At 37.1% G+C, this 9,349-nt stretch overlaps 1 protein-coding gene across 6 annotated transcripts; it reads left to right on the top strand.

Moving 5' to 3' along the window:
- The first annotated feature begins 105 nt into the window (after positions 1 to 105).
- LOC125214812 (uncharacterized) lies at positions 106 to 9,160 on the top strand. Of its 6 annotated transcripts, none has more exons than XM_048115980.2 (12): positions 106 to 271; positions 352 to 484; positions 716 to 833; positions 1,532 to 1,628; positions 2,320 to 2,426; positions 2,963 to 3,085; positions 3,180 to 3,323; positions 4,332 to 4,392; positions 4,468 to 4,866; positions 6,051 to 7,590; positions 8,435 to 8,787; positions 8,875 to 9,160. In XM_048115980.2, exons 2-11 carry the CDS (start codon positions 357 to 359, stop codon positions 8,688 to 8,690), a joined length of 2,973 nt encoding a protein of 990 aa, XP_047971937.1. In that variant the 5' UTR covers positions 106 to 271; positions 352 to 356; the 3' UTR covers positions 8,691 to 8,787; positions 8,875 to 9,160. The 6 variants fall into 6 exon arrangements, with proteins under 6 accessions (XP_047971937.1, XP_047971943.1, XP_088919700.1 ...); XM_048115986.2 differs by having other exon boundaries at positions 3,170 to 3,323; positions 4,484 to 4,866; XM_089063574.1 differs by lacking the exons at positions 106 to 271; positions 352 to 484 and adding an exon at positions 2,756 to 2,844 and having other exon boundaries at positions 794 to 833; positions 1,532 to 2,426; positions 4,484 to 4,866.
- The last annotated feature ends 189 nt before the right edge of the window (positions 9,161 to 9,349 follow it).

Raw genomic sequence — 9,349 nt, 5'->3', positions numbered from 1 at the left:
TGATAAAGTTTGAATAAATAGAGAAATTGAAAACCGGCGGTTTCGGGTCCACTTGCTTTGAGTGTTCGGCCATATACAAACAACTAACGGTTATACATATAACTAACTCTTATTCCATCATACCAAATCTGAGACTGTTCTCATCCTCGTTGCAGCAGCTCAATAATCAATCGTTGCCGCTCCAAGCTCCAATTCTTCTGCATTCATTCATGCCAAGATATCAATCCCTAATCCCTCCACTCGCCTCTGATTCATCGATTTTAATTTACAGGTCTGACATTTGCGATCCATTTTTAATTTGATTTTTAAACAAAACGTTTGAATCAGTAACCGACTTCGGTGATTTCGCAGGCAAAATGCTGCGTCCGCCGGAGACAATGGAGGAACAGTTGATAATCCAAGCAATTACAGAAGAGTGCCCCTGGGAGAACCTGCCGAAGCGCCTTCAATCAACCCTGAATTCCAAGGAAGATTGGCACCGCAGGTTCGATTTGCTTATGTGCTTCGGTTTTACTGGCGCAATCGATTTATTTGTGTTGATCTATGTAGATTTTGTATGTATCAGTTAGAAATTAGGAATCCGTTGATTCTGTTCGGCTAACTCCGTGTTGGCTGCTTGAATATTTTGTTCTGTGTGTAGTTTTCTGTGTTTGATATGATTGAGAACTCGCCGATGAGTTAACACTTCGTTAATTAGTTTTTTGGTATCATGCAGGATAATTGATCACTGCATAAAAAAAAGACTCCCCTGGAACACTTGTTTTGCTCGCATGGTGTGCAAAGAAGCTGAATACTATGAGGAAATGATGCGTTATCTACGGAGGAATCTAGCGGTGTGTTAATGAATAACTGATGTCACCATTAATTCTCTGAGTTTTTAGGTGTCATGGTAATTTAGGCACCACTTAAATTTGAAATGTGAATATAAAGCTACTGACAAAAAAATTGTTGAGTTGTCGAGCGATGAAGCTGAATAATGGTAACATATATGGAAAATGGAGTCAGGAGGATAATTAAATGGTACAAGTTAGTATGAATGCTACTGATATCATTCAAAGGGGGAGCAGCATTCGCACCAAAACTTGGATTATGGAGGAGAGAAAGCTTGTTTAATAATCTCAGGCTGTAGTGTTAAGTCTACTACTCTAGTCTAGGACAAAAGTTTTGATGCCTCCTATTATTTACTTGACGAGATCATTGTGAAACTGTGAGGCTAGGATATGAAACTAATAATTTCCTACTAGTATTATTGAATCTAAAGGTTTTCATAGCTCCAACCTTTCTTTGAAGGATCTGTCGCATCTGTTTTAAAATGCGACACTTATTTTAACTACTTCTGCACATTCATCACTTTAGTAGTATATCATTTTGTTCAGTGTGGAATTCCTCACCCTTGTACTTAATCTTTTATTTAGTTATTAAAATTTATTTTCCTACCTCTTATCCCCTTCTCACTAACAAAAGAAAACGAAAAAGAGTATTGTTTGGTTCAGTCTGATTCTGACAATTAACTTGGTGATTGTTTTTGCAGATGTATCCCTACCATCTTGCAGAGTATGTTAACCGTGTTATGAGGGTTTCTCCTTTCAAATATTACTGTGACATCTTATTTGAAGTGATGAAAAATGGTATGAAGATTCACAGTTCACAGGCTTCACTATTTTCTCTTCTTTTATGCTGGAATTTCACTTGCTAGTTTGACACACTTGTTGCTTGTAAAATTTCATATATGGCAGCATATTTAGTCAGGCCACCACTTTAGCACCCAAAATCCGGAAGGAATCAGTTCGCCCTCTTATACATTAATTTGCTCATTCTTGTACCCCGCGCTCTTCAGTATGCTTAACAGTTCTGATAGTGGAGTTTGGAAGATGTTTATCAAGTCCAACAATTCTGTAGAAGAGTATGTAGCGGCATTGCATTCAAGAACTACTACCAATGTATCCATAAAATGCCACATTCATGGCCATAATGAATCGATACTGCATAGGTGAATTTGCAATAGTACATGCAAGAAGCAGAGTATTGGTGCCAAAGAACTACTACTACTTTCTTACCTAGACTCAAATTGTTATATCAACAATAGGGCTATGTGTACTTGAGGATGCATGAATAACAATACTCATTAAATTTCAATGTCATTATCTAGTGTACTTGAGGATGCATGAATAACAGTACTCATTACATTTCAATGTCATTAGATAATCAGTGCACAGCCGGGAGCACATTTGCTAATATACTTTAAACTTTCAGTTCTATCACTCTATATCAGCGTTTCTCTTCCGTGGTATTTATAACTTCTACGCAACATGTTTGCAGAACAACCCTATGACAGTATTCCCAATTTTAGTGCAGCAGATGCCCTGCGGATCACAGGAATCGGAAGAAATGAATTCATTGACATCATGAACAAGTGTAGATCTAAGGTAGGATTTAATGACAGCATACCCTCTCTGTACATCATGGTACAGATCACAATGCTCTCAAATTTAATACATGAGTATTCTTATTGTTTCATATTCATAAAACTTATTTGAAATAGATAGCTAAAAAGTTCTTCTTTGCTTTTATTTCACCACATTCTCCTTGAAGCACCACGATTGGAAACAATAAGCAAGTAAAGGACTCAGATAGATATTATCTGTAATTTTTTTTGGAACCATTAGTTAGGCAATACTTATTTTATATCTTTCAAACTTCGTAAGGTACTGAAAATTGAAATTTTGTGTTTACTAATAAAAGTGCCCTTTCTCAGAAACCCAGCATGCTGAAGTAAATTATGTTCATGATTATGAAGTACGGAGTACGATGGAACTGATATGCGAAAGCACTATTGCCCTTATAGTTAGCACCCTTGGCATTTTTAAATCTTCCACTTGCTGCAATGTTTGATGTTCCTTATCAAACATAGTACAATTATCTGCCCATCTAACTAGAGTTTAATTTTGTTGGAGCCTTTCAGAAAATTATGTGGAAGTTAAATAAGTCCATAGCAAAAGAACTCTTGCCGATAGAACCTGTTGAATTTGTGATTGAGCCATGGTGGGGAGTTTGTCTTGTCAACTTTACTTTGGAAGAATTCAAGGTCTACTGTCATTTGACCAAATTTACTTCCTAATGCATATTTCCAGAGGTAAAAGTGCAACTGACACCTCCATCTCTCCTATAGAAACTCTCAGAAGAAGAATCAGCACAAATTGATAAAATCTATAAGGAGGAAGCCAATTCTTTCTTCCTATTTGATCCGGAAATTATTAAGGGTCTATTTCGCCGTGGGCTCGTGTACTTTGATGTTCCTGTTTATCCTGATGACCGTTTCCAAGGTACCCTTTTGAGAAATTATTAGTAAACTTTTTAGATGAAATTTGAATATTCCTACCAAAAATAGTGAAGAGTTATATAGAGAATGCCCACTATCATTTTGGAAATGACAGAAACCTTTTGATTTGATCTCTCTAATCTTCCATACTCTGCTGTTTCTTTCAAATGAAATGAATACATAAAACATTGTCATCAATTTGATCAACCTTAAGCCTCTGACCTAGTATTTTAAAGAATTACTGATGTTTGGAGTTGGGCCTAAAACCTTGCTTTGGTGAAAGTAAATAGGAGTAAAATAAATTGAGAACTAATTTTGGTTTCGTATGCCCAAACTTGTACCTGACCCTCAAAGAAGAGGAAATTACCTTAATGTTTATAAGGTAATCCTTAGTTTCAACACTCTACTATTGAAGATTTACTAGCTCTCTGTCTCACAATTGGTTTTAAAAAAACACTGTAGCACTTGTGTTGTCATCATGCTCAATTTTGAGAAAAATGAGATGGGTAAGACGGATGGTATAAAAGTGCTTTTGTTTGATTCATCCTCCCAATTGTCCTGTTCTACTGATCCAAACATTTGGTGAGGAAATGCCTAGAATTTCTAAACTGTTTGGATGATCTTATTTCCTTGAAAACTGTGACTTATCAAAGCTTTTAATTTCACTTGACGATTATCTTAACAATATAAACAGTAAGACCTCCTAGACTAAAATAATGACCTTAGAAGATAATTAGATGCAACCATCTCATTCAAACTAGGTGACTCCGTGATTGTAGTCTGTACAACTGACCGAATTGCTATCAAACTCATCTTGTGTAAAATTGGAGAGTTTTTGTTTCTTTCGTATTGAGAAGGAAAGTAAATAGGTAACATCATTAAGGCAGCAGAAATGATAGATATGACAAGGGTTATCCATATGCATAATATTGATTGTGTGCTTATATGTTAAACATTTATACTTAGAGAGCTAATGTTTTCCTTTTTTTTTTCTTTTTTATGTGTCTTTCAGTTTCAAAGCTTGAAGGATTTGTTTCAAACAGGGAGCAGTCATATGAAGATCCCATTGAAGAGTAAGATGCATCGATCTCTTACGTTTTCTTGGATTAGAGCTTTAAAGGTGTAAACAACTTTACATATAAATACAGTGGGTTGTGTAAGCAGGTTGCTATATGCTGTGTTTGTGGTGTCAAGCGAGAATTCAACTGTTGCTGAACTGGCATTGACTTTGCAAGCTGATATCTTTCAGCTACAGGCCGCTGCATCTTTTGTTTGTCGACTGGGATGGGCAGTGAAACTTATTGATCCAGCCTCTATTCTTCAGGACTCTTATTCATCTGGATCTCCTAGAAGTATGCTCAGTGATGACGAAGTTGGTTCTCATGCTAGTATGGGTCCTTCAAGTTTATTTGGTGATGGCAGCAGTCGTCAATCATCAGATGTATTATGGACAGAAAACTCTAGTCCTTCTGCCGACTGCTCTAGTGTAGCTTTTGTTGTTGATGCTAATATAACATCATATCTTATGATGGGATCTGTCTCTCCAGGTTTATCTCTGTGTCTAACCATTCTCCAAATACATATGTTTTTCATTAAATTCTATTATGTCCGGTGTCACATTTTACTAAACCAAGATAAATTTTTAGACCATGAAACTTTATATTGAATCTTGAAGAGTTGCGATTCAAAAAACAACATTATAAATGTGGTTATAGTTGGGGCAGGGATATCTATTTGGCTCTACACTACTGGGTAGAATCCAAGATGGATTATGTCCCCGTACTTGATGAGTTTTCTCAAGTTTTATTACTAAAATTCCTTACTCCTTATTTATGCTTTTGAGAATGAAGTATCTGAAACCTGAGGCTATTTCTTGCAACGGTTGAAAAGAACTCATGAGTATTTGACTTAAGACTCCCAACCTTGAAGACAAAGAACAAAATTAGAGACGATAAACCCATTGGGAGAAATTTCTATGCTGTCAACCTCTTTGTAGTGGATTAACATCAGAATAAAGCAAATTTTCTTTTGAGTTTATTGTTATAATGATTGAGGATATTGGACTAAATAACCAAGTTAGAAGCTTAGGTAAGAAATGTCTGTACACATTAATGAAACTGTGTTTTACTATGCCAGAATGAATGTGGTACAGTTTGCAAAGAAAGAGGTTAGTTATCCTCGAGATCAGCTAGTTTTCTTACTCAATGACTCCTTTTGTAATGGGGTCTCCACATAAGATATCTGCTAAAGGATATAATCATCTGAGGCAGTATGCAAATTAAACCTTTCTAGGAAAACTCTCTTGGGTGGTTTGATTTCAGAATCCATATCTTGAAATGGATTTCTCTCTGAGCTACATCGCATAGGAATAAGATAACATATTAAAAGCAACATCCTTATTTTGGTGAACTCCAATGAAGAGAATAATTTAAGAATCAAATAGATTCATATCACTGTTTTCTGCCTTTCAAACCGCATAGTTGGTGGTCGATGGGAAGAAGACTCGGTATATTAGTATATATTTCTTCCTGGATTCTGAACTATCTAAATAGTCATATGGCCTTAACATTTTCCTCTAATGTTTGCTGCTTCTTTAATTCCTCTTGCCTTTGAGGGTTGTCCTGCACTTCTGCTAGTTTCGAGGCAACTCATCAGGCATCTTTATGTATAGGTACCTGATTGCTTAATATTTCTTACATTTGTACTGACTTCACCATTTTGTACATTATAGGTCTGAAATCTCATGCTGTGACACTTTATGAAGCTGGAAAACTAGGTCACACAAGCATTGCTGACCTTTGCAATGATCTTATGACCCTAGAGGGTGCTAAATTTGAAGGAGGGTTACAAGAGTTTGCTAATCATGCTTTCAGCCTCAGGTGTATTCTTGAATGCCTAACTTCAGGTGGAACTGTTACTGATGAAAGACAGAGAGTGACCAAGGAGGACACCGCTTCATTGACAACTGATGCTTGTCAAGGTGACAGTTCTCAAAATAGCGTGAATAAAACAGATGACACTAATGACTCTGTTGAGCTCAGTGGAACTAGTATAGATGATACTTTATCTACTACGTTATCTAAAGAGACTAGTTCTGATGCAGAGGATTCTAATTTTAGTTCCAAGTTTGAGGAAATTTCAGATTCTGCTGAAAGTTTGACTGCCAGAAAAGATTTAAAGAAAATAAGGAAATACAGAGTAGATATACTTCGTTGTGAAAGCTTGGCTGCTCTGTCCCCAGCCACATTGAGTCGTCTATTTCGTCGTGACTATGACATTGTCATGTCCATGATTCCACTTCCTCATTCTTCTGTCTTGCCTGGATCAAAGGGCCCTGTTCATTTTGGTCCTCCAACACATTCTTCCATGACTCCTTGGATGAAATTAGTGCTTTACACTGCTCTATCCAGTGGACCTCTTTCTGTTGTTATGATGAAAGGCCAGTGTCTAAGATTACTTCCTGTACCATTAGCTGGTTGTGAGAAAGCCCTTATATGGTCATGGGATGGATCTACGGTTGGGGGTCTGGGAGGAAATTTCGAAGGGAATTTAGTTAATGGAAGCATTCTATTACACTGCTTGAATTCTCTTCTTAAACATTCTGCTGTGTTGGTTCAACCTTTGAGCAAGAATGACCTTGACGATGGTGGAAATGTTGTAACACTAGATGTTCCATTGCCCTTGAAAAACAGTGATGGTTCAGTGGCTTGTATTGGGGAGGAGCTGGGGCTAAGTGGAGAGGAATGTTCAAAGTTAAACATATTGTTGCATGATATATCGAAAAAGATAAATTTGTGGACAATAGGTTATATTCGCTTACTTAGACTATTTAACGAGAGAAAATTAGAAACCTTTTCAGTTGATAAAGAGAAGTATGAATGGGTTGTACTTGGTGCACAATTCGGTGTCCCACTTTTTAGTCCCCAATTGTGCAATAGTATATGCAGGAGAGTGGTTTCTTCACAGTTACTTCAAACAGATTTGTCGAGTGAGTATCATGAAGCTATGCAGGACTTAAGAGGCAGGTTGCTTTATGTTTGTTCTGAGTACCAAGCATCAGGCCCTACTGCAAGACTTCTTAACCAGAAAGAGCACGTTAAGGAAAAGGAATCTTCTCAACTACTAATGAATTATGCTAGTGGAAGATGGAATCCCATTGCAGAACCTTCTTCTCCTATTTCAGGAGCCTTAAGTGAAAACCAAAGGCTAAAACTTGCTAACAGGCACCGAGCTGGGACTGAAGTTTTGAGTTTTGATGGTAATATCCTAAGGTGTGTCTTCGTTGGCTATGTCCTGGCTACTCATGCATGGATAATGCATTTCTAATTTCTTAAAAGTATTCCTGTCTCCATAAGTCGAATCAAACTTCTAATTTACTACTACTAGTTTTCTTCTCTCTCTATTTCTCTATTTGGTTTCTGATCCTCTTTAGTGTATTTTCAGAAGTTGTCAAAAAGTCCTAACTCCTAAGATAGGCAGGCAACTACCTCATCAAGTAGGCATCTTCTCAGAATGTTCGGTTGATTATACTAGTTTCGTGCAAATCTGTACAAGAGCTCAGCCATTATGTGAGCTTCATAGCTAGTAAATCTGGTTTTTTAGCTTATTGAGGTTTCTGGTTCTGATCTTATGGGAAGAGTAGCCCTTGATTCAAATAGTTCTCCATCATTGCTACAGTTAAAGTTATCTAACACACTATTTTTTGGATTCTAGGCCATGATCCTTATTAGATTTGGGCCTATCTCCTCTTAAAATGCCTTATAAGGGGAGAGAGTACTCTGAACTCATATTTAGAAGCATAAAAAGGGTGGCTTGAACACTCCCCCCGCACATGTAGGCCGGTACAACTAATCAAACTTAGGCCTGGTGCCATGTTAGAATTAGGTGTACTCCAACAGAAAGGATGATTCAACAAAACCTTTATAGTATTGATTTAGTGTTTGGAAGGACAATGGACCACCAAAGGACCCGAACCATGTTCTAAATATATGGATAACAAACTTTTTGTATTCCTTTGAACTGATAGCATATTTTGGCTTGTGAAGAGGAAGACATATCGATATGTTTTTACTTCACTGATTTGAACTTTACCACCATGTCTTTCTGATATTGTAGGTCATACTCCCTAAACCCAGTCTACGAGGTTGGAGCCAGGCCCTTTGAAGAGTCAGGCGTCATTGGCACTGGGAAAGGTGAATCAGAGGATGTTGATGGCAAAGAAGTAACTCTCCCGGGTGTAAACCTTCTATTTGACGGGTCTGAGCTTCGTCCTTTTGATATCGGTGCTTGCCTACAAGCTCGTCAACCAGTCTCCTTAATAGCTGAGGCATCGGCAGCGACTTCCTCTTTGACAGTCAAACAAAAAGTTTAGAATTCAATTTGGTCTTCCCAGACTCCCAGTCATAGTAGATCACAGGCAGCATTGGTGTTTCAGGTTACCATTGTAGCAGGCCATGATGCTTGATGAGGTAAAAGACCAAATTCTCTTATTTCAGATGCACTTGTCATACATTTCGAGTTTCTTTTCTGATATCGATGCTCTTTTTCGTGTCCAGCTTCTGCTTCTCTGCTAAAGTGTGCCTGCAGAGTATTAAGTACATAAATGAGAATGTTCTTTTCATCGGCGGTTGAAGCTAATAGGCCAAACTGACACATTTAGATAGTTAAAATTATGTGTGAGGCGTTCACTCATCTGATTATTATTCATTTGTTATAGAGTGCAATTATGCTTCAAGTCTTTTGCACTTTCCCGTCTGATTAGGATTAACTTGTTCTTGGGTGCAAGAATGCTTTGCACATTTCATGCAAAAGAATACTACTAGTACTAAAAAATATTTCTGTTCGTGCACATTTTATTGCTTCAAGACATTGCGAATAAATACAAAAAGATAATCTTGTTTCATATACTAGTATTTATTAGTTACCACTAACTAATATGCTAAAAGGGTATGTTAAAGTGAAACAATAATTAGTGCATAACCAAGATCAATCCTATAATCGCATTATATCTTAAAATAAATGGACAAGATG

The sequence above is a fragment of the Salvia hispanica genome, chromosome 2 (assembly GCF_029641045.1).
Source record: "Salvia hispanica isolate PSC_SH4W2 chromosome 2, Shi_PSC_v1, whole genome shotgun sequence".
NCBI lineage: Eukaryota > Viridiplantae > Streptophyta > Magnoliopsida > Lamiales > Lamiaceae > Salvia > Salvia hispanica.
The sequence above is the reverse complement of the archived record's forward strand: the minus strand, read 5'-3'. Positions and strand labels throughout refer to the sequence as shown.

Excerpts from the sequence above, each read along its gene's own strand:
- LOC125214812 (XM_048115980.2), top strand. The coding sequence starts at position 357 with ATGCTGCGTCCGCCGGAGACAATGGAGGAACAGTTGATAATCCAAGCA. Across the intron at positions 834-1,531 it reads ATCTACGGAGGAATCTAGCG|ATGTATCCCTACCATCTTGC; the intron begins GTGTGTTAATGA and ends TTGTTTTTGCAG. Across the intron at positions 3,324-4,331 it reads TCCTGATGACCGTTTCCAAG|TTTCAAAGCTTGAAGGATTT; the intron begins GTACCCTTTTGA and ends TGTGTCTTTCAG.